The sequence below is a fragment of the Mytilus galloprovincialis genome, chromosome 12 (genome assembly GCF_965363235.1).
Source record: "Mytilus galloprovincialis chromosome 12, xbMytGall1.hap1.1, whole genome shotgun sequence".
Lineage (NCBI taxonomy): Eukaryota > Metazoa > Mollusca > Bivalvia > Mytilida > Mytilidae > Mytilus > Mytilus galloprovincialis.
Genome location: NC_134849.1, coordinates 1269921 through 1295781, shown reverse-complemented (window position 1 = coordinate 1295781; position 25861 = coordinate 1269921). Strand labels below are relative to the sequence as shown.

General features: G+C 30.5%; 1 protein-coding gene across 5 annotated transcripts in view; it reads right to left on the bottom strand.

Annotated features, from left to right (window-relative positions):
• The window catches only part of LOC143053849 (uncharacterized), a 147975-nt gene that overhangs the window by 55025 nt on the left and 67089 nt on the right, over positions 1 to 25861 (bottom strand). For 4 of the 5 annotated variants that reach the window (XM_076226634.1, XM_076226635.1, XM_076226632.1 and 1 more), the window contains exon 7: positions 331 to 523. In XM_076226634.1, the coding sequence (XP_076082749.1) occupies positions 331 to 523 (193 nt within the window). Of the gene's footprint in view, positions 1 to 330; positions 524 to 3505; positions 4061 to 18952; positions 19964 to 25861 lie in introns of those variants that run through there. The other variant, XM_076226636.1, reaches the window with a different exon arrangement.

Genomic DNA, 25861 nt, shown 5'->3' with positions numbered 1-25861 from the left:
AATTATTTCCATGATATTTTTCTAAGATGGGAGTCAAAAAAGACGTCATTAACACTGTTGACCTTTGTTAACTGATGTAACCTGATCATAAGCTATATGTGTCAGAATGACATGAAGGGCCAAACTCACAAATAAAAATTGAAGCCATTATAAGGAGGGGATAATGTCATCATAGAAGACTAAAATACTCAAAATCAGCTCAACTTTGTGGAGGGCAAAAAAATAAGTTGAGATTTGTATATCTTCAAAGATGTATAAAAACTTCCACTCTCCTGGCCTGTCGTAGGTTACCACTCTCAAATGGAGATTCAAAGATATATATAAACTTACACTCTCCTGGCCTGCCGTAGGTTACCACTCTCAAATCTAGATTCAAAGACAAGGTTCGGACAACATCCTTCAGGGACTGGTTGTGGCTGTCTGTCCCGACTACTTCTCTCGGAGTCGTACACAATCAACACCCCTCGCCATTTAGACGTAAAATGTGTAACTTGGTTGTCAAATGTTTTAGGATACTGAAGATCTGAAAAAAATAATGTTATATTAAAATCTAAAATAAGTGTGGACACAGGACAATGTTTTGCAGACATAATTAGATGATGAGGAATAAAAGTGTCAATTTACTCATTTATAAGTAAAATAAAAGTATGTACTATCTATTGTGAATAAAAAAACTTAAAGGATTATATCTGAAATGTAAAGTGTTTTACAGTTGACAATTGCACATTCTTAAGGTTTTGTGGTTGAAGTTTGTTTTGATATGATGCATAAATTGTTTCTCTTATTATCAGAAAGAGATATTATGTATCATCTTTATATCAGAAGAAGATAGGTTTCTATATCTTAAGTCAGACTTTATTTAGGGACCAGCTGAGGACTACACCTAGATGCAAGATTTTATAGCTACATTGAAGACCCATTGGTGGCCTTAAAATCTGCTGCTGTCTGCTATTTGGTCAGTTGTTGCCTCTTTGACATATTTGCCATTTCCATTCTCAATTTTATGTCTCAATATTAACATATATGACATGCTGATATAATATATATGATGATCCTTATAAGTTAATGTCATTTTTTTTTGTAAAACGCCCATAATCTTTGGTTTCAGTAATCCATTGTCGATTTTATAAAACTTCTCATATGATTATCATGGTGAAATGAAGTGTGATTAATGTAAACAGAAATTCCATGAGATATAAATGTAGCAGAAAGTATTGATTAAGCCATGTGAAATATTTCTTACATCTAAATTAAGTATCAATAATGATAAAGCCACAAGATATTTGTAAATTTTGGATCTATTCAGGGCAGAAAAGATTTAATATTAAATCTGTTGGATATAGACTTTCGAAATATTACTTTATATAAATGAAGGAAAAAATCAAATTAAATTTATCCATTTATAAAACCTTTATTAATTTATAAAGGTAATAATCTATATATATCTTTGATAAAATAAGTTGTTCACCTTTAATATAAGTTAACTTTCATATCAGTTTAGTATGTGCCATTCTATATCTTATATTTATATCAAACACAAAACTATTATACTGGCTTGAGAGTGTTTTAAGGATGTACTTAGGTGAGGTTAGGTGAAAATTAATAAATTAAGAAGTTAAAATTGATACTATAAGCTGGTAGAGCATCATTTAAGGATAAAAATAAGCTAAAAATATTGATAGGTGATGGACCTCTTTTTCGAGATATTTGAGATTAAAAATATGGTGGGAAAAGGCAGTAACTCAGACTTTTACCTAATATTTGCATTGGTATTAGGTCTCAAAACAAAAGAAAGAAATTAAGAGTCTACTAAAATTTTTGTAAAAGACTTTTCATGAGCTGTTAAGTCTTATATGAAAAAAATAAATGGGTGTTATGGGGCAAAATATTTTACATTGTAAAGTATGGAAAAACACCAAGGAGTCCGAACATTTGACACAAATTCCCAAACCTCACCTATACATCCTTAAGTCATTGCTTATACTATAATGGAAGAAGTAGAGATTCAATCTATTTGCCTCAATTTTCTGAGAGATCCACAACTTTTTATGATTCATTAAAGTACAAAAAGTGCCAATAGCATCAGGGTGGGAATCTTTCATAATAGCAGTCCTCACTCAAGGTCTGTATGGGAATCTTAAGAATACAAGTACTGCAAATTGGCTCTATTGCGTTACTGTATGATGGCATAACAATTGTATCTCTATAAACAATAATATTTGTGAATAGATATATACAGAGTTGTGGTATGAGTGTCAATGAGACAACTCTTCATCCAAGTAACAATTTGTTAGAAACGAGAAAGACTTATATGAACCACATAACAAAAGGACATTTACTACTGAACATATGATTCCTGACTTAGGATATTTTAAGGTGGTACCTAACACTACAGGGAGATAACTCTGTAATATCAGTTAAACGTTTTAATTACGTTGCCTTGTAAAGGCAATATAAAGCTTCTCAATGATCAAAATTAGTGTTTGTCAAACTGCTATATAACCAGTGTAATTTTTCTGATAAAACGCTTGGTTCAAATTTTTTGAATTTTTTATATTTTTGTTAAAGGGTCAAAGTAAATACTTAGCAAAATTTTATGAAAATTAAACGAGCCAAATTAATTTTAGTGAAAGTGTTGGGTACTGACCTTAACACAATTAATTTATCATCAAACTTTTTATTTTACTTTAAAAAATCAATAAGCTTATCTTTTATCTTTGAAATGATGGCATTTTAAGTTAGATATTATTATAGTCTTTATATAAATAAGCCATAAAAGTTAATAAACAAACTAATATAATAATTTGAATTTTAAATTTATAACGGGTTATTAAGTTGAGTTAAAACATAAAAGAAATAAAACTTATAAATTTACAACTATAAAATTTAATATGAAAAACAGTAAAACCTGTTCTCAAGGTCATGCACCTCTTTTACATACAAACCTGTATTGTTAGGGCCATAATTAAAAATATTTTGGTTTGTCCAAACTCTACCGAAAGGTAGAGACAGTGGGTAGGTAGGCATTTTCTATTGCTTATTTAGCAAAGAGAATTTGAAGTGTCATATGTTTTTTAGTCTTCATGCCTATCTGAATAAAAAAATACTTTTTCACAACAGGAAAATCCAAAATTTTAGTAGGCAGCTATTTTTTGGGTATGTAGGGTTAGGGTAAACAATTTTTTTCTTTTTTATGGTCACTTCTTTATATATCCCTTTGAAGTAATACCGATGTAAACTGTGAGCCTAAATTCAAAGGTGGCCTCTATCAGTATTTAAACATAAATGAGTGCCTCACAATTTTTATTTAATGTGGACATAAAATTTGGTGGCATGTATATTCAGACAATGTGACAATAAAAAATGTAAAAATAAATCTTGAATCTTGAATCTATATAAAAACTTACCTTGGCTGTTAATAAGTCCATGATATAGTGTCCACTCTCAACTGATGTACCTACCGTTAATTAGCCAATGATAAATATCCATGTTATATATAACTTACCTTCGGTTAATTTGTCAATGAATTTTTCATGAAAATTTGGTGCCGTTTTTATAAATCGTGGAGTCTCAAGTATTTCCCTTTCATGATATTTAGGCCAGTACGGTCCATAGGGCCAGAATTTTATGTCTGGAGGACGAGTTTTATAACGAGCAATGAAATCCTCCAATTGTTCTGAGTAATTCCAGTAACTAGTCTTTAGTAACTCATTACGTGATTGGTAAAGATTTATTTTAGTCTTTTCTGTTGAAACTAACGCCATTATTAGAAGTTTTCATAAATCATAAACTAACAACACCTATTACAATACTTCCATTTTGAAATAAAACAAAAATCTAACGACTTTTTAACACAACACTTTCAATCACTTCTCAAAATAATGGGAGATAACTCCAAATTTTCAATCAAATCAAATATCATTATTGCACTATAAGAAAATAAGTTTCACTTCTGTATCACATGATTCCTATTTTTTGGTCATGTGTTCTGTCATGTGATCTGTTTCTGTCATCTGCTCTTCTCCTGGGTTGTCTCCTGCTGGCCTCCTTCTGAGTGAAGCTGATGATAAATAAAGATGAGCTATTTTCAATGATTTTCGTCTGAAGTTATGGTTTGGACCTAGATTGTCTATCTTGATACATTGTCGAGTTTTATGCCCCTTTTCAGTTTCTGAATCCATTGTCAACGCATTATTCAAAGAATAGTGTATTAACGAACATGACAAATTGTGTGTATTTCAAACATCTACACAACTGCTTTATGAATAAATCATAATGTATTATTTCTCATCAAAGTATATTAGGATTTTTTATGTTAAAAATGAAAAATTTAAACACTACAATAACTGTAGTTATCCAATAGACTGTGAGCCAATAAAAGGAGAGATTATCAGTCATGTAGTATTAATATATATCGTCATATATCGCTTCATTACTCCTGACATCACATATAACTTAACAATTACCATCCAAAACAGTCAACAAAAACTAAAATCATTTCAACCAAAAAATTGAAAAAAAATACAGGATGTCAAACATCCATTCAATAAATAAATGACTTTACCACATTACATTAAACATCTGTCAAATTAAATCTCAAAATACTGTCTAATAGTCAACATATATATCCATCTTATCACAATTCATCCTACAGATATCAATTGACAATCGTGTAGAAATCCTCGGAAATATCATAAAGAATGTTCTGTTTTACTCCAAATTCAAATTTACAGACTTCGAAGACTATCAATTAACGTCCACATTAGTTTCTCAGAAATTCATTGAAGAAACTTTTCCCTATGAAGTCTATAAAATTATCTGCCAATCTTTCTTTGTTTTTAACATGTAAGTTACATGAATACTATCACAACGTATTGATTAACTCTTTAAAAGTGAAAACCATCTCTACGATCGTAATGACAACGACGATAATTTATCAACACATTCCACCTATAGTCACTAACACTTTCTAATGTTACTATGCAGCTGCACGTTCAATAACTCCTAATGTTAGGTGCACCTCATTTAAGTCAATTTGTTTTACCCTCCATATACAATGCAGTGGAGAATAATTAATCATACAATAGTCAAGACTTCAAACGAAACTTTGGAGTATAACTAAATGTCCCAAAAGCTCATATCTAAACACAAGACGTCAATTCTTCCACATACATCACTTATATTTGGACTCGAAATATTAGAAGTCAATTGTTCAACATATATCACTAATATTTGGACTCTTTTAAAATACAAGACGTCAATTGTATGACATACATCACTAATATTTGGACTCAACTGTTGATATATTACGATTAAAAATCCATGTCAGATTCAAGTGGCAATTCTGCAAATTGACCGATCGTTGTGAGAAGTATAAAGTTGACTATAGGTCTAATCTAAAACCACTCAAGAGTCATTGATCAATACTAGCTGATTCAAGTGTTAATAAAAGGCGTCAAGTATTTGTTTTTTCAACACTAATTCAAAGTTTTCCGTGGTAAATGAAAGTTGAAGATCATACCTTATAAGTTATATATAGATAAAAGAAAGAGACACCATGTATAATGTGTGTCCTAAATGTAAGCAGTTATACGACTTTCTTTGATAAAAAAAAAACCACTGTGGTTTAAATGATCAATTGTTGCCTATTGTACAATTAGTTGGTTTGTTATGAAAATTTGTAATTACTAAGTCAGATAATCATCTAGTCATTCTTCAGTTGTCATGCATTCAAACAATTATATTATTTCATTGCTAACTATAATGTCTTCCGATTTCAGAATATATATAATGTAAATTGTATCCAATCATGTGACGTATCATGTCTTACTCAGAGGACATTCAAAGCCAAATTCAATAGTTTGAATATCTATCTAATTCAAAATTTAAAAAAAAAAAGAAAAAATTTAAAAAAAGGTTTGACCAGCTGTAAACAGTTGATACTTTATACTTTTTAAAGCTATGTCTTCAAATATCTGCACAATATTCAAATCATTGAGTCCCTGAAAATTGTGACGAGCTTTTAAACACCAATAGGAGAATTCACCAATGTGATGAAGAGATGTTAGTTTCAATAACTCAAAACCTCCTTCTGTCATACTTTATATTACACAGAAATAATGAGATGTTTTTTTATACAAGTCTTCTAGAGAAGTGTCATAACTGAATCAGACAACGGTCTTTCCACAGAAAGTGTCAAATCAGAATCAGACAAGTGTTTGTAGAAAAAGTATCAGATTTGACATGCACAAAACCTACCACTTATCTTTTTATTAAAAACTTGTCATTAGAATTCAATTTCCGAGGCACCCACGACGTTATCAATAAAACATTGATAAATTGTCTAAACTTGTAAAATGTGTCCAGCCGATTTCAATAAATTAGTTTGGATCCGTAGATTTGGTTACGGAGTAACATCTATGGCACTTAACTATTCTTTTTTAACATTATGATTAATGTATTCCTAAGTGATTTCATGCTAATTACAGTTTACATTGCAACTGACAAAAATGTTTTTAAGTTATTCAAATAATTCACAATCTTGTTAAAATTTCCTTTCCATCAAATATTTTGTGAGAAGATAAATGATTTTATGTGTCAATTAAGGTTTAACCTTGTTGTTTTCTGTACCACTTCAATTAAGACAAACAATTTCAACATTTTAAATATCACTCAGTATAGTACTAATTGGTAAAAGAAATAATATCACTCCTATATGAAATATCACTTGAGAAATGATATATTACTCGGTACATGAAATATTATTCAGCATACATAATATTTTGAACATCTATGGAACATTTCATTCAAACAGTTTAATTGTGCAACTATATCCGATATCAAATATTCATTGTTTTTTTCTGAAACACTAAATTTTTAAATCCACAAGTGAAACAGTTTATTATATGACATCAAGTCATGAAAAGGTTTAATAACCTACGGTCAACTCTCTGTTCAACTTTCCAGTGTAAATTCAACACATAAATACACGAATCTGAGTGCAAAAAACAACATTGTAAAGATAGGGTATTAAAATATGTCCTGTCAGACAACTTAAATCAAACCAAACATTCAGATAGTTAAAACCAAGCGTTCATAAGTTTGTTCAACAGAAATCTTCCTCCTTTTAAACGAATGCTAACGGTTTTTAACATGTTACTTTTGTCCCCATCAATTTCCTGTGGTTTAACAAAATAGACTCTTTTTACTATCCATTAAAACACTTTAAAAATTCATTTCACATGAGTGAATCTAATTCATTGAATATTAAGTCAAAATACATATATTTACTTTGTATATTTTTATGATATTTAAATAAGTCATTAGTTTTCTTTTGAAATGCATTTATATTTATCACACTATTAAAATTGATAAAGGTATTATTATATTTTATTTTAACATTTGACCTGAGATGTTCGACATTAAGGCCTAAAGAAGATTGCAAGATACTTGACCTGAATTGAGAATTTGAGAGATATACCAACTCTTCTGATTCAGTGAACACATTTGCACACACTGAAATGTCTAACCTGCTTTACTAACCATTGACTTTGTGTTGCTTAGTCCTAAATATGAAGTTTCACATAAACTAAATATTATCGGAGACACTGAGGTTAGAACCAAATAAACCTACCCAGAAAAAGATGTTCACCTTACAATCCTTCCATACATGGTGTATATGACTCGTTGCTTATTGTATACAAAAACAGATAAAACCTTGAAAAATTATATTGACCAATGAACCAAAAAAATGAGGTCAAGGTCAGATGAAACATGCAAGACAGACATGTACACCTTATAATCATTCCATACACCAAATATAGTAGACATATTGCTTACCAGTTTAATGAAAACCTACCAAAATACAAAAACTTAACTTTGAGCAATGAACCATCTAAATGAAGTCAAGGTCAAATAAAAACCTGCCTGACTGGTACGTACATGTAAAATATTTCCATACACCAAATATAGTTGATCTATTGCATACCATTTCAGAGTACCACACCAATACAGAAAAACTTGACACTGATCCATGAAAATGAGGTCAAGGTCATAATAACACCAGTGAGTACCAGGACATATACACTTCACAATTATTCTATAAACCAAATATAATTCATCAAATTAATCTTTCTCTGGTAAAGAACCATAAAACTTTAAAAATCTGGTACAAGTATGACAAGTATGACCTTGATCAATGTTTTTTTCATTGAGTCAACACCATTGCTGCATACAATTGAATTGACACATACCAGGACAGGTGAATTGACACATACCAAGACAGGTGAATTGATATATACCAATCTTATTATTACAATGGAGATTTAACCTCAATTGTCATCAATTCTATCATTTCTTTACTTCATACAGTGAAAAGAATGAAATAAATTGCAGTAGTTTTAACAGAGTAACCACAGGTGCAGTAGGAAATAAGTAAATACTAGTTACATCACCTGCACAACACAATGTCCAGGCCAATCACACATTTATCTGACAATAATGAACTACATTTTTAAGTGCCAAGAGTAAAATCTGTCTTTCTCGCTCTGGACACTCTTCGTTAATCATCCCAATGTGCCCAACTATGAAAAAAGATTTAAAAGCTGTACTAATAAGCTATGTTCAAAAACCCAAAGGGACATATAACATTCTAGTCGAGGGACACAAAGATTTCTTCATACCTAAACAACATCAATTTAAGGTAAAAACTATGCCTTACAAAATCATACGTTAAAGAGAAGCGAACCTCAAACCAAAAAAAGAAAAAAGACAAATATTAATCTACAAAATATTACATTGAAAACAAAAAGAGAGATGGAAGACATCCCAAAGCAATATCTAAACTCTGAGGTCAATGACAAACTGACAATACCATGCACAGCAAATCCACAAAAAAACATTATTTTACAAAAACACAAGATAGAAAACTAGAGAAGGAACATTAATCAAAGGGCACCAAGAACTGTAGATGTTGAAATAATAATATCGGTCCTCCCGAAGTGTAACGCAGCAGATCCTACTCCACATTTATACCCAAAGTGTTGCTCATTCCAGATCAGTAGGCCCGAGAACACAGTTATTTTGTAGTGCATTTCTTTTAGACAATAAATTCAAATTAAAAAAATCGCACCTGCTCTTTCTTAAAAAGATTTTTACAGTGTAGTGTACTACCAGTGAGACAAATAATATCAAAATTATAGAAACTTCTACCAGCTCTAACTCAAAATATTGACAATTCTGTGTTAAGGGGGTGTAAAATTCAGTTTGACAGCTTCAGACGTGATAAAATTTGACCTTTTTATACTGGACCAAATCACTACTAAACATAAAGATTCAGCACCCAAATTTTTTTAACATGTAATTACATCCCCCTACTTAATATTTCATGCATTTAATATCAAGCAATAAATTGGGAAAGTGTATCAAATAAAACATGCAAGTTATACACTGTTTACACTAGGGACTATATTCGTAGACAACAAAAACCAAAGGACGATAACTGTGTCCTTGGACCAGTACAGATTCGGTAATGAGGTTCAAAAGGGTCAATACTTTACCTAAAATACCTTCTGAGCTCATGCAACGATGCATTTATAGAATTAAAAGACATGTTGGACAGGTCAAAAGGTTAAAGTAGAAATAACTTTTACGAGTCTGGGTTTAAATATTTGAAGTTAATATTATTCTGTTAATTTGTTTGTTATTGCTATCAACAATATAGTTTACATTCAATATTTGTCAAATTTAATATGTTCTATTTTAATAAGTAGAGATTAAAGTGTGTAATAATGACAAGTTAAATCTTTGTGAAAACAAAACATTCCACCAGTAATACATACTATAGCAATAGATATGGGGGAGCTCAGGTTAAGTTTACTATATGGATATATATCGAGGAAATTAGTTTGCTTTGAATATTAAACCTTCATAAAATATACATCTCAGTCATCTAATGTAAACATCAGCTTATTGTGTTAGATCAATGAAAGGGTCAGAGTTCACATCATTTTACAGGAAATTGAAATATTTTGAAAGGAAGAGTTTTATAAAAAAAAATTTTAGAAGATGCCATATGATTGCCATTGAGACAACTCTCCATCAAAGACCTAATGATGTAGGTTAATTTTACAATTATTGGTCATGCACTGTGCAGCCTTCAACAATGAGCAAAACTACATTTGCAGGTATATTGCATAATAAACAAAAGCATGTTTGATGTCTGATGAATCTTTATCATGGAATCGAATATGGTAAATGGTTCATTTTTCAAATTTAAATTGTTGCATCAAACTTCAAATCTCAACAAGCAACATGTACTTTATACAACATGTACTTTATACAACATGTACTTTATACAACATGTACTTTATACAACATGTACTTTATACAACATGTACTTCATACAACATGTACTTCATACAACATGTACTTTATACAACATGTACTTTATACAACATGTACTTCATACAACATGTACTTTATACAACATGTACTTTATACAACATGTACTTCATACAACATGTACTTTATACAACATGTACTTTATACAACATGTACTTTATACAACAATGTCAGTTCCCGTGGTTTTTTTTAAAATAATACTTATAGTTTAGATATAGCATGATGTTGAGACATACAACAATGAGACAGCAACCTAGCATGTATATACAGATGATACAAAGGTACTGTGTTTTATCTACATATAATTACTTGTCTTGGGTATACACCTGCTTATAAAAGTCAGAATAGATTGACATGCAATCGTGTACTTACATTACTGATAAGTCTAACAAAGCAATCTAACAGTAACATGGGCTGTGGTTTACTTCAAGACTATGGAGAAATACAATGCTCTTTTATTCTCTTCTTTGTTAATAAAGGTTTTCTTTGTGGCCATTTTACAAACTAACTTTTTTTAATGAAGTCATAAAGTTGTAACTGTTGTTTAAACATCAATGTAAATTGGAGGTTTTTAAACACAACAATGAAACTATATAATGTATACTCCACTGTTTACAAAGAATAAATGATTTATTTGAATTAAGTTATGTACAACAGCCATTTAAAATCAGTATAAAAAATCATTTCTCCTTTTTTTCTCTTATCACATATTTACTTTGGACATTTCCTTTTTTGGAATATGAAGTAAAGCTAGGGATGAAGGAGATTCTACAAAGTTCTTCCCAGAGTCTAGTTGGGAATACCAGATTTGCTCTAAACGCTTTGGTTTTTGAGATATAAGCCAAACACTGCATTTTACTCCTATGTTCTATTTTGGCCATGGTGGTTATGTTTATGGCGAAACAGAAAATTAAAAACAAACTATAGTCTAGATACCCATACAATGACGGGTGGAGACAGACGCCAGGTGATAGCAAAAGCTTGCAGTTCCTTCGAAACAAATAGGAGAAAGTATCATCAGGCCATTTTAAAGAGAACAGGAGAAGGTTACATATAATCAAAGTGTATTTTTAAGGACAGGAAAAGGTACGGACCAGGTTATTCTATAGAGAAAAGGAGAAGGTATCAAAGGGCAATTTTATAGACAACAGTAAAAACTTTCATAACGTCACTTTATAGGGAACAGGTGAAGGTATGATGAGGCCAATGTTAGAGAACATGAGACCATATGATAGAGGTCATTCTATAGGTTTTATATATGACAATTTTATAGGGAACAGGAGAACATATTTATAATGCCATCTTACGGCCATTTTTTAGAGAACAGGAGAATGCATCTTATGGCCATTTTATAGAAACAGGAGAACATATTTTATGGCCATTTAATAGAGAACAGGAGAACGTATCATATGGCCATTTTATATAGAACACATCATTATGGCCATTTTATAGATAACAGGAGAATATATCAAATGGCCATTTTATAGAGAACAGGAGAACACATCATTTGACCATTTTATAGAGAACAGGAGAATATATCAAATGGCCATTTTATAGAGAACAGGAGAACACATCATTTGACCATTTTATAGAGAACAGGAGAATGTATCAAATGGCCATTTCATAGAAAACAGGAGAACACATTATTATGGCCATTTTATAGAGAACAGGAGAATATATCAAACAGCCTTTTTATAGAGAACAGGAGCATGTATCAAATGGCCATTTTATAGAGAACAGGAGAATGCATCTTATGGTTATTTTATAGAGAACAGGAGAACACATCATTTGAGAATGACCATTTTATAGAGAACAGGAGAATGTATCAAATGGCCATTTCATAGAAAACAGGAGAACACATTATTATGGCCATTTTATAGAGAACAGGAGAATATATCAAACAGCCTTTATATAGAGACCAGGAGAATGTAACAATCAAATGGTCATTTTATAGATAACATGAGAACACATTATTATGGCCATTTAATAGGGAACAGGAGAATGTATCATATGGCTATTTAATAGGGAACAGGAGAATGTATCATATGGCCATTTGATAGGGAACAGGAGAACGTATCATATGGCCATTTAATAGGGAACAGGAGAATGTATCATATGGCCATTTCATAGAAAACAGGAAAAGGTATCTTATGCATGGCTACTTTATAGAGTATATAAAAAGAATGAAAAAGCCACCTTGTAATATAATGCTGCGTTCAATGTAATTCGAATTCTATTCACATTAACTTATTCGAATTAGTTTAATTCGCATTCGAAACGTTTCAACGTCCTAACGTCAATTCTAATTCGAATTGGAATGTGCGTCAAATTTGCTTTACTGTCCTAACGACGTTAACTTTTAATTAGGATTAACAAAAATGTATTTCGAATGAGAATTAGTTAATTCGAATTAGCCAATTCGAATCAATTCGAATTAAAAAAAAGAAGAGTGTGTGAACGCGATTAGCGAATTTGATTTGCATTCGATTCGAATTCAATTCGAATTAAAGGTAAACGTGTGAACGAGGCATAACATTTGGTCTTTCAATATTTACTACAATGATCCACCTATAAAATACATATGTTTGTCCTAGATGTGTTGCAAGGAATGCAGTGATGTAGATCAAAGAATTACTTATTTGTAAATCAATTCAATTTCAGTAGTTCTTATCCCCACGCTTATATTGTATTGTATATTTGTACTTGTTCTTTTTGATAACAATTTCATTTTCTTAAAATAAATATACAACACAAGATAAATATCTCCTGCCAAGAGTTAGAACATACATGTACATAAATTAACTATAGTTCAAACAGCACTGAAATCTATCAGAATTATAGTTAATCCCATCTAAGCTAGTTCTTTATGAACTGTTTCAGTCCCACGTATATATTACCAGAGACATATACTACTTGTATTATATGTCTCTGATATTACATTATAAACTAGTTCAAGTCTAAAATAGATCTGTATGTACACGTGTGTGACTGTATTCTGCTCTTTAGAGGGGTAACGTTGTCTTTTTGACACATTTCCCATTCCCATTCTCAATTTTAGCCTACATTTATATTTATTTAATATGTCAAAAGTATTACAATTCTCATATTGATAACTTGATAAATATCCAACAAATATTTTATATTTATGTAGTTACATTCAACCAAACTGTTACTTTTTTCTTTTTAACTTTGATAAGGAATTAAGTCAAAACAAGAATACAGCAAAAGAATAGTATGTCTAAGTTAGGAATGTTATGTTTTCTATGTGCTTTGTTCAGGTGCCGTTATAGTTGACCATTTGACTTTGTCAGGTTTTATGGTTCCCCCTTATTTTAATTTCCTGTGAAATTCAGCGTTTTTGTTAATACTCTTTATCTCAATCCAGCAGTTTTTCAAAGTCAGGTACTTTCTGAATATCAGAAGGTTACGTCTCACTGGACTTCAGATCTCAAGGACTATAAATGAAAGCAATTGTTGTAGGTACCTTAGACCTACAAATTGTTTACATGTTGTGTTCCAAAAATGTAAAAAAAGATCAATATCTGTTGTCAGTAGATATAGGAAGATGTGGTATGAGTGCCTGGAATGAGACAACTCTCCATCCAAGTCACAGTTTATAAAAGTAAACCATTATAGATCAAATTAAGTACAGTCTTCAACACAGAGCCTCAGCTGACACACCAAACAGCCAACTATAAAGGGCCTCAAAATGACTAGTGTAAAACTTATTAATTCAAATGGGAATGTGAACCTTTTATGGTTTTCTTGATCTGAGCCTGCATGGTTAATGGGTGATGCTGTTTACATCATGCACTTAGAAATATAAAAAGAAGATGTGGTATATTACCAAATAACTACATTAGTGACTACTCCATCAGACCAAATTACATTGAAGATGAAAGCTATTAAATTGAGAATGGACATGGGAAATGTGTAAAAGAAACAAAGGAGACAGCCCAAGGCCACTGATGGGTCTGTAACATTACAGGTCAAAGTACAGTCTTCAACACAGAGTCTAAGTGGTTCACACCTAAGCAAGCTTATAAAGGGCCCAAAAAATTCCAAGTGTAAAACCATTCAAACTGGAAAACCGCAATGGTCTTATCTATATATAAAAGATGAGAAAAGAGAAACACTCATCAACAAACCACAACTCCTGAACATCAAATGATCAACATGTGTGGGTCCAATAATTATTTCTGTTATCATAAAATATTTCTTTATTGGAACTTTTAAAATCAGATATCATTCTGATCACATAATCTAACAAATTTAAATGAAACCTTTAAAACTGTAATTGACCATCATAAATCATTAGACTTTATTACAACATTATTTTATTTTTGTTACAAGTTTTATAAATTACCCGTCATAAATTATCTCAATTTTCATTTTAATATTAAAATTTTCTTTCATTTTTGATCAAATATAAATTGATGTGAAAGAATCAAATGTTTATGATTATAATTGAATTTTTGGGAAAGTTTGGTAATAAAAATGTTGGAGATTATTATAGGTCATACAAGTTACTCTTTATATTCCTGTTTTATTTGATTTTAATATCATCAAAAGAGTAAAAATTTAAAGAGGTTATGTCTCAATCTTAGAACATAATTTTATCTGTAAATGATGATTTAGAATTTCTATGATATCAAAATGAGCTTCTCAGATCCGTTCTCATTATAATAAGATATCAAAAAGATCCTGAGCATCTCCAATTGGTTTCTAAGTAATCAAATATCTAAAAGAGCTTCTATTCATTAAAACAGTTTCTTATTCTTTAACTAGATCTTACATAGAGCTTCTATTCATTAAAACAGTTTCTTATTCTTTAACTAGATCTTACATAGAGCTTCTATTCATTAAAACAGTTTCTTATTCTTTAACTAGAACTTACATAGAGCTTCTATTCATTAAAGCAGTTTCTTATTTTTTAACTAGATCTTACATAGAGCCTCTATTCATTAAAACAGTTTCTTACTCTTTAACTAGATCTTACATAGAGCTTCTAAAACTGGATCTGAATTTATTCTTAATAGATCTTTAATACAATGCGTCAGTTGTGCTTAATCTATTCAGATTTTATGAGGAGCTGTTTTGACTGTTTAATTTACTTTCTTTACATACTTTATTTAGAGCTTCATTAAATTTTAACCAGATATTTAAATAGAGTTAGTTTAGACATAATTTTATTCTATTAAGATTATATTTAGAACTTCTTGTAAGATAATTTTTTCAATTAAGAATTTATATCACGAATGTTTTTTGCGCTTTTAATAGTTTAATATAGAACTTCTACAAAGGTTTTAATTTTCTTCTCTGAAGGTTTTTATTCTAACTGAAGGTTTTTATTGTAACCATTGGTACAATTACAATGTTAGCAAAATCTTATATTGTAACCAAACTTAATGCAGTATTCAATTATACCGTGTTTTCAAAATCTGATATATACTCTAACTTCAATTGTGAAGGGAATATATAATTAATTCAACAATGTAAACCTCAATTCAAATATTCATTATGATTTAAATAAAGTAGCAACATTTCTTATTTAATGTTTAGTTACATGATCTTTTTACTTTTAAGTAATAAAGCAGAAATATCCATTGAAACAGCAGCCAAAAATAGAAGTGGGCGTCCTGTACAAACATATATGTAATCATAACAGAATTATAATTATAGTACAAATATATCTGCAGAATAATGATCATACTTTCAACAAATATATGCAATCATTACAGAATTATAATTAGAGTGCCAACAACAAACATTAGGTTGTACAAATATATCTTCATGCATTACAGAATGATCATCATAAAATCAACAAACATGTACATACATTACAGATCGTAAATTATAGTGCAGATAGATATATAGGTTGTATCAACAGGAAAACTGCTCAATTTCAAATCTTCATGGTCCCATTCAATGCCTGACACAAAAAGGGAAAAAAAACACCTAACCTTGTTCAAACAAACTTTAAACTTATAATCAATTCAATCATATTAACACTTTCAACACTATATATTTTGTTTATTTTTTGGCAAATGATAATTAACACCATTGAAAAAACTGTCAGTAGGGGACCTAATCTATTGTTACACAACAGTTGAGTTGTTCTGAGGATGAGGGGTGGGGCCGGGGTTACGGGGGGTGTCAAACTGTTAAATCTACCTTCTAATGCAACACGATTGATTGATAGGTGTTAAATGTCATTTTCACACTATTTTCTGGCAGTCAGTTTTAGTTGATGGAGGAAACCAAAGTTGCCAGAATCTGTGAGTCTCAACCATGAAAACTGACAATCTGAATCCGTTAAGATCTGAGTAGGAGCCCTGCTGCCACATTCAACTTATCTGACAGGCTAGAGATACATAAGTTAGACTTAACTTAAACCACTTTGTAACAACAATCATCATATCGCAAAGAATTTAGCTGTTCTCCCAGGGATTACAACTGACCGTTTTATTTCAATCTATAATATTATATGTTACAAAAGTCATAATCTAATAGAAGTAATAGAGTTTCTGACTGTTTGGTTAAATCTTCCTACCGATGAAACAAAAGTCATTTTAGTAGTATATACAACTGTTTGGTTAACTTTTGTAACTTTTCAAGGTTACATCTTTATCATAAAGGAATAAAAAGTGCTGAGTTCATCTAAATCACCAATCTCCAATAAAACAGACGTGTTCAAAATAACAAAACTGGACTAAAACACAAGTCATACATCATTTGGCATAATTTACAATTAGTAATCAAAATTAATTTGACTCCAATATTTTTATATGAATATTAATTTTGCCAATATGAATTGCATTGAGATAATTTTTGACAGTTGCAAATGACCCACGTCATACTGTTGCAATAACGTTATTGATAAAATTATCTGAATTTGATATCAAGAATTACTTGCCCTTGATCTCAAACCTTGACAAACGATGCAGTTACATCATTGTTTCATGATGGGGAAATATATCATCAAAAATAAATTCATTGACTTTTGATATCAATATGCATTTAATGATGCAGTGATTTACAATGTATCAGGTTTAAGAATTGATGCCATTAATATGTAGGAGTGGTACATCAGGACTATTGTCTAAAACTTTCAGGTTGGTATTAATTGAAAGTTAAATGAACATTTAAGGACCAATTAATTTACATAAGTTACATGACTGTTTAAAAAAGATGGGGTATGATTCAGCTGCCAAGGAGACGAACTATCACTCAATGACAGGCTGTAAAACCCATCAGGTAACTGTAGAATCTTCAACAATGAGCAAACCTGTATGATGATACATCTATGGATTTATTAATTTTTCATGGATTGAGTAAAAAATAAATATTTATGGATATATACATAAAGTATATAAATCGTATTATAAACTCTTCAACAGTACCAGTGCCTAGCTTACTTATTGTTATGTCGGGATACCAGATACTTGTTTCATTTACAAAAGACTCATCAATTGAATCCAAAAAGTTAAAAGACCAAACAATTATCATTTACTTTCAGTGTCTGTCCATTTTTAGTTTTGATCAACAATGACCAACTATCCACTAAATATCCTTCTCATCCTCATTTCTTGTTTTAGATTTTATCCAAGTTAGCAGTGAAGGGAGATAACTCTCCAAGATAGACAATCTGGATCCACTAAAATACCACAGGGAGATAACTCTCTAAGATAGACAATCTGGATCCACTTAAATACCTCAGGGAGATAACTCTCCAAGACAGACAATCTGGATCCACTAAAATACCACAGGGAGATAACTCTCCAAGATAGACAATCTGGATCCACTTAAATATCACAGGGAGATAACTCTCCAAGATAGACAATCTGGATCCACTTAAATATCACAGGGAGATAACTCTCCAAGATAGACAATCTGGATCCACTAAAATACCACAGGGAGACAACTCTCTAAGATAGACAATCTAGAGCCTTCAATGTTATACTGTACATAACTTGAGACTAAAATATCAAAGTCAGTAATTACACACAATCATTGTATCCTATCATAAGCCTGTAAAGCAGTGCATTTTGCAAACATATGGGGGAGGGGTTTAAGTCTCAGAGGCTTTGTCAATTCAGATTTCTATTTTTGCCTTTTTGATTGGTATGATCTCTGATTAGAACTTTTTTAAAGTATACTCTGCATTATACTTTGGTTATTTTATTCATGAAACTTTACATTTGAAAAATAACAGAGTATGTCAAATAAAATTAAACAAATTGGACAGGCTTATGTTAGGATACATATATTACTTTAGAAGATAAAGTATGAACTATTGAAAGAAAATCTGTTTATTTTGAAATTATAAATATTTCATTATAGATAAATAAAATGTGTAATTAACTAACTTTTTTAATCTTTGATTGTTTTGTTTAGAACTAGTACTTTTTTCTTGTGAAATGTTTTTTTTTTTTTTTTTTTTACTAAAACCAAGAAATCCTTAATCTTTGATTGTTCAAATGTTTAGAATTTATGCACTTTTCTTGTTTTATGAATACATTAACTGACGAGAAATAAATACAAGACCTACCTTTCTGGTTTTTATGTATCAAACTTTTACATCCATCACATTAAATGATAATTCCTTAGTGTAAATATTATCCTGGACATTCAAAATATCAAATTAAAAATTGTAATTCTTCGAGGTTCAAAAATGTATTCAATTCTTTACACTTTCCCCACTATTAAACACTTTCTTATTTCTTAATTTAAAGTTCCCAACTTTTACATTTATTACAAGTTACTAATGAAGCGAATCGTTGATAGGTTTTATACATGTTGAATTTGTACTGGTCTTTTAAACTCCGGGATCACTTAGATCTGTTGTACGCCACACATGTCAAATAAGACTTTTATTATCCGCTGGACTATCTACTTTTCTACAGTAACTTAAAAGTTGGACTATCCACTTGTTAACAGCAACTAACGCTTAGCTGTACTATCCACTTGTCTATAGAAACACACACTTAGTTGGACTATCCATTTTTCTACAGTTACTCACAAGCTGGACTATATATTTCTATAGCAACCAACTAGCTGGTCTTATGACTAGTCTATAGAAACTTGCAAGCTTATTAAGCAGTATGTCAACTTTCAATAATAAACTTCCACTATCTATTACAATAACCTACAGTATCTTATATTATCCATAGAAACTAATCCATGAAATCTTACAAATTATTATTCCACAACGATAGCCTTTAATATCAATATAAAATTAAACTTCCACAAATCTATCAAATAACTTCTCCACTATATAATATACCTCTGTCAACAATCTAATTTTCAAAAGTATTTCAAATTAATATAGAGTTAGGTATTAAATAATTCCTCTACTATATAATATATACTTTCGTCAACAGAATCTAAAAAGTCTTTCAAATTAATAACGAGTTTGGTATTTTCCTCTACTATATAATATACCGCCGTCAACAGAAACTAAAAAAGTTTTTCAAATTAATAACGAGTTTGCAATTGGTATTTTAAAAGTAGAAAGTTTCTTCCACCTTACCAATTCAATAGTCCCTTATCACACGGTATTTCTCCTGTCAGTTTTGTTAAGCGGTCTCTTGTTATATTATGAGGAGATAAATATTGGTAAAACATTTTGTCGATAACAGAGTGAAAGGGATCGAAGTGGCGGTACACAATAGGGAATCGCTGTGTAAATATTATCTCTATGTAATCAACAAGGTAATTATACCTAAACTGGACGTACAATTGGGGAAGACAAAATATAATCGTAAAGAGTTACAAAAACTCCCCCCTAAAAATACATTATACAAATTCATTAAAAAAAAAAATTGCAAAAAATTTGTTTAAATTATTTTTCTTGAGGATAAAATTCTGACCAAATATACTCTTAATTAATCATTCATCTGATTTTTAAGACTTATTTTTTTTGCCTCTAAATGGCTTACAAAAGTCTCCCTCCTGATACAATGAATAAATTTAAAAAAAGTCAGATTTGAAAATGGAATATACTAATGTTTTATGTAAGGTAATTTATCACAATCAAACTAATGTCCAAATATACTGATCATTGTTTTAGTTTGTTATCAATTTTAATCCCCTTCTTCAAAACATAACGGTCTCAAGTAAAATCTTTTTCTAAATGGGTGTATATAAAAATGTACTATGAAAATTGGTCATTAAATTAAAATCTTCTCAGAATTTTGGTTGCTACGGTATATAAAAATCTTCAACTAAAATTGGTCATTATATAAAATTGTACTACAAAAATTTGTAACTATATAAAATCTAATGGAACTTATATTAGTTGCAACAATACAATATATCTTATGAAAGAATTCTGAATAAAACAGGACATCCCCCATTAATTTCATTTGATTTTGAGTACTGTGGATTCATTTATTTTTGTGGATACCTTATAATTTTCTTCGATAAAGGAAAACTTACATGTTCATGGATATTTAATTTCGTAGTTAAGTCAAAGTCTGCCTATTGAAAATTTGTTATTCCTGGAACATTTAATTTTGTGGTTCATCTTTACCCACGAAAAACACAAAAATTGGTATCCATGGCAACAAATAATGATGAACCCAAAGTAAGACCTATTGGATGAACATGTTAGTTGATGTATTCACAAATAAAATGTTGTTCTTTAAGAAATATGAAAAAGGGAGAGGCAGGTGGTCCAGAATTACAAACTTTTAAGGTTTGTTAAGGTTGAGAACTTAACGTCCAGTCAGTGTTTACCAATACATGCACCAATATTTTCATTATCTGTAGAAAGGAAAGTCTATATGAAAACATTTACTAAATTCACTCACAGTTTTGTTCATCTTTAGTGTTTTTTCTTCACTAATTAGAAAATAGGTTAATAAACTCATCACAGATACCAGGACTAAATTTTGTATATACGCCGGACGCGGGTTTCGTCTACAAAAGACTCATCAGTGACGCTCGAATCTAAAAAAAGTTAAAAAGGCCAAATAAAGTACGAAGTTGAAGAGCATTGAGGACCGAAATTCCTAAAAGTCTTGTTTACTGTAATTTAATTAGATTAAAATGTAAACGTTGTCCTTTGATTAAATTTAGTCAAATAAGACATCAGACAAACAATATTTTTTGTGGTCTTCGGAAAGCAATGGTCAGATTATGACATCAGAGATAAAACATAGGTAAACAGTGGTCAGACTATTGTCAGACTATTAAATCCCTGATAAAAACATAGTTTTGATATTTTGTAAACAACCGTCATATTATGACATCAAAACTACAACTGTAAGTATAATGAACAGATTAAAGAATCAAAATTAAAACAAATGAATGAACATGAATAAAACATATCTAAGTTCCATTAGAAAATATAGGTCACAATTGAAATAACATTGACTATTAAATTGGTGAAGTTCTGGGCAGACATCAGAGATTGCAGGTAACTAAATCATGTAAATAGGTATAAACATACCAATATTGACTTATAACCATGAGTCTGAGTCTCATATTCTTAATAAAGAATTTCCCAAACAACTCATTTATAATGATGCATAAAAGTTGAAGATAAACATTTTCTTTTCTCTATATTATAAGATGATTGAGAAGTATTTCCATTATGAATATTGCAGCAGCATCCATCTAAGCTGGGAATTTAGCAAAAACTTGAATAGACGTATGATATGCATGCTGAAGAGAATGTTTGGACAGAATTTTGTGATCACATTTTGAATAAGATAAAGATAAATAGATGTTTTGTTAATTGTGCACCATATGTTGTCCTAAATAATATCAAATAATGTCTGTGTGGATTTTGCATGAACCTTTTTGTTTTTTCATTCTTATAATCATCATGGAAGCAAAACAAAATTTTTGAAAACCCCAATCACTTTTTTAATAATGACATGTATTGTGTCCAGCCCCAACCCCAACAAATGGAAGTTTTTAACGACCTTGACTTGATAATACAGCCCTTGCACAGTTAAGGTAAGTCAGTAAACAACCACAATTACTTCTGTATGACATGTACATTATGTGTGCCCCCTTTCAAACTTTTTATTAATATAATGATAATGTCAAACCTTGTGTTAGTTTTAGCACTTGTCTCTATGTCACTCAGATTACAAATTGACAGCACAAAAGATATCAATGAAAAAAAACAATTTTAGAAAAACTTAATTATTATTCCGAATTATAACAATCATCCATGATTACTTTATAGAGTGACACTATCTGCTACCAAATATACAAGTTAAGTTTTAAATCTCACATAAAGAAATTTATTAAAACTTTTATGAAAATTATTGAATATTTTCCAATATAAACACTTTCAACTTGTATAATCTTGATCTTTGTATTATTTTCTGATGACAGCCAATTAGGCTGATACTTTGACGACCAGCAAATCCTTTTATCCAATGTAATATGGTGTTGTTTCAAAGAATTTTAACAAGTTTGTTTCACCATTTCCTAAAGCAGAGGTTTAAGTCCCAATGATTAAATTGATAAGGAATGAGGATTGTGTCAAAAAGAAAACTACCAAACCAAAATGCAGAAAACAGCCATAGGACACCAATGGGGCTTCATAGAGAGAAAATAAGGCACCTGGAGGCAGGTTTCTGTCTGCCCCTAAATAAAGTGTATTTAAATAAGTTCAGTGAAAATAGATGTCACACTTAAACTTCGAAACATTTAAATGAACTAAATTTTAAAAAACATACAAGATTAACAAAGACAATAGGCTTCAGACTTTAGACAGACACAAACTTGTTCTGTGAGATCTCATCTCTCCTTCTGTACATCTAGCAAATGTAGAATAAACAAACAAACACCAATATGTAATGTTCAAAACTGATTAAGATCCTGTAACACTCTGTCAACGTATATTTGTTCCGCCTAACAGAAGTTCCACTGGAAACTTTGTTATAAATAGTGTCATAATACCTATTCCTGTTGGAATAAATATTCTATACCATTTATTCCGTTAGGAACATATACTGTAATATTTATTCCTGTGGAAATAATATTCCAGAATAATTCTTCCTTTTGGAACTTATATTATGAAGGAACTTCTATTCCTTGACAACTCTTTCATTTCTGGAATAAGATGTTTTAAATTACATAAAGAACTGATTTCTAACCCTGTGATTTGTCATCGCTGTTTTCCAGTTACGTTTTCTTTTGACAAAAGTTTGTTAAGTTGTAACATAAAGATTGTATATGCACCTAAAATGTTATGTTGATTTCAATTAACTAACAATATATCAACCATCAAAGAAGTTTAAAGCACTCAGTAAAATTCAATTAAAATTACCATTAAAATCTTCACCTCGTTTCATTTTAATACATACAAACTTTTGTAGCTAAAGTTTTTATAATTGAGTTTTCACATGATGTGATCTTTAAGATTTTTCAGTTTTTATGATTGACATTTAGTTAAATATATACATTTGATCTTTGATCAAGCCCACAAATTTCCCAAATCTTCCCACATAATTGGGAAAAATATATCAAGAAGATCGATGCACACGTAAAAATACATTTGATCAAGCCCACAAAACTTCCCAGATCCTCCCTCATTATTGGGGAAAATATTTCAAGAAGATGCACATGACAGTCATGTGATGATGATGATGTTGATTGATGGCTGCTTAACTTTCAATTTCAAATCAATATTCATATTCATATTCAGGACAAGAACATGTAAGTGTATACATGCATATCCCTGCTTTATCAGGAGCCTGTAATTCAGTGGTTGTCGTTTGTTTATGTGTTACATATTTGTTTTTCGTTCATTTTTTTTTTTTATGTACTGTAAATGAGGCTATTAATTATCTCGTTTGAATTGTTTTACATTGTCATTTCGGGGACTTTTAAAGCTGACTTTGCGGGCCGGTATGTGCTTAAATTGCTCATGTTTGAAGGCCGTACGGTGACCTGTTGTTGTTAACTTTTGTGTCATTTTGGTCTCTTGTTGAGAGTTGTCTCATTGGCAATCATATCACATCTTCTTTTTTATATTTGTAGACTGACATGCTGAGCAGGATTTTTGTAACATGCTAGTTCTCAAGGTAACAGGAAGATACTTGACCTTATCGGGATCCATTATTTCTGACTCGGATCCAAACACTCAGTCTTTGCTGTTATTCCTCAAAATGTTGTTAACTAAGTTGAGAAGCAACAAATACCAAATTTTTAATACTTTTGCCACATCAAATTTAACCAATAGAGCAATGATATCCCAAACCAAAATTAATTGTATCCATATGACATTCTTACACTGCTTTGAAGGTGTTATCAAGGACAGCTAGGCATTGTAACATTCTTATATAATCTATTATTATTAACAAATTAATAGACCAAAGAATCAGAACAAAAGAAAAGGCTCCTTGAACTTGTCAGTAAAATCACTCCCATTGTATTTCATATAAACAATGGCAAGTAAATCTGTCAAAAAATGGGTGGACCCAATAGTGTATTTAAGGGGGCCGGGAACAATGAAAATATTATTGTATAGTATTTGTTTCATATGAGCACTAGCCATAGATGGATCCAGTTTGAAAAATTTGGTTGATTAATATAGGGAATCTCTGAAGCATAACTGGAAGCCCCTTCCCCCTCCTTAGGGCAGTCAGTGGGCACCTTCTTATAAAAACCCGCCACTGCTCAGCACATTGGTGTTTACCCTGCAGTATATCATGTACATAGGGCAATTCTAATAACAACATTTCTGTAAAGTTTTAAAAATTCTATCAATCTCAGGTTTACTCAGTGGGTCTACGTATAACCACTTTTTTGTTACCAATGATAATATCATAATGAAAAGTTTTACACATGCAATTTGTACAAATTCCTCAACTAACCCATAACAAGTCATCTTCTACACAGTCATGACAATGCCTGTGGTAGTCTTATATGTCACTTTTATATTCCTCCTTTCAGGAGTAACACCACCATGACAGGACTTACGTCTTTTGTACATAAACTAATTAATGAGTACTTAATACTAAGTGCATACTGCTAGACACTGCCTGATACAGGTCTTATTCTCTCGTCACTTTTATACAAAACTATTCTTATCTTTCAAGTCAGAATACAACATGTGACAGAGAGAGTATTTTAAAGACCTTGGTATATGTAATTACAATAGATCTAATATAAGATATATCTATTGTTTGTGTCTGTCTATGGTTCATTAACTCAATGGTCTACACATGCATTGCATGGTACTATAACAATACCACTTTACAACAATAATCTTTTGTTCTTTTCCACTCTATTTATCCAAATTAGTTTAATTATACCAAAAAATGCACTGACTAGGTCACAATGTTTCTTTTTTAGGCCTATTATAAAATAAAGGTAGTTTGGTTATCTAAGCTTGACAAAGACAATATATATATGCAAGGTTGTCATAATAAGTTTTAAAAAAAACTCTAAAAAATATATATTATAACCTTAATAAATTGTTCTAAATTAA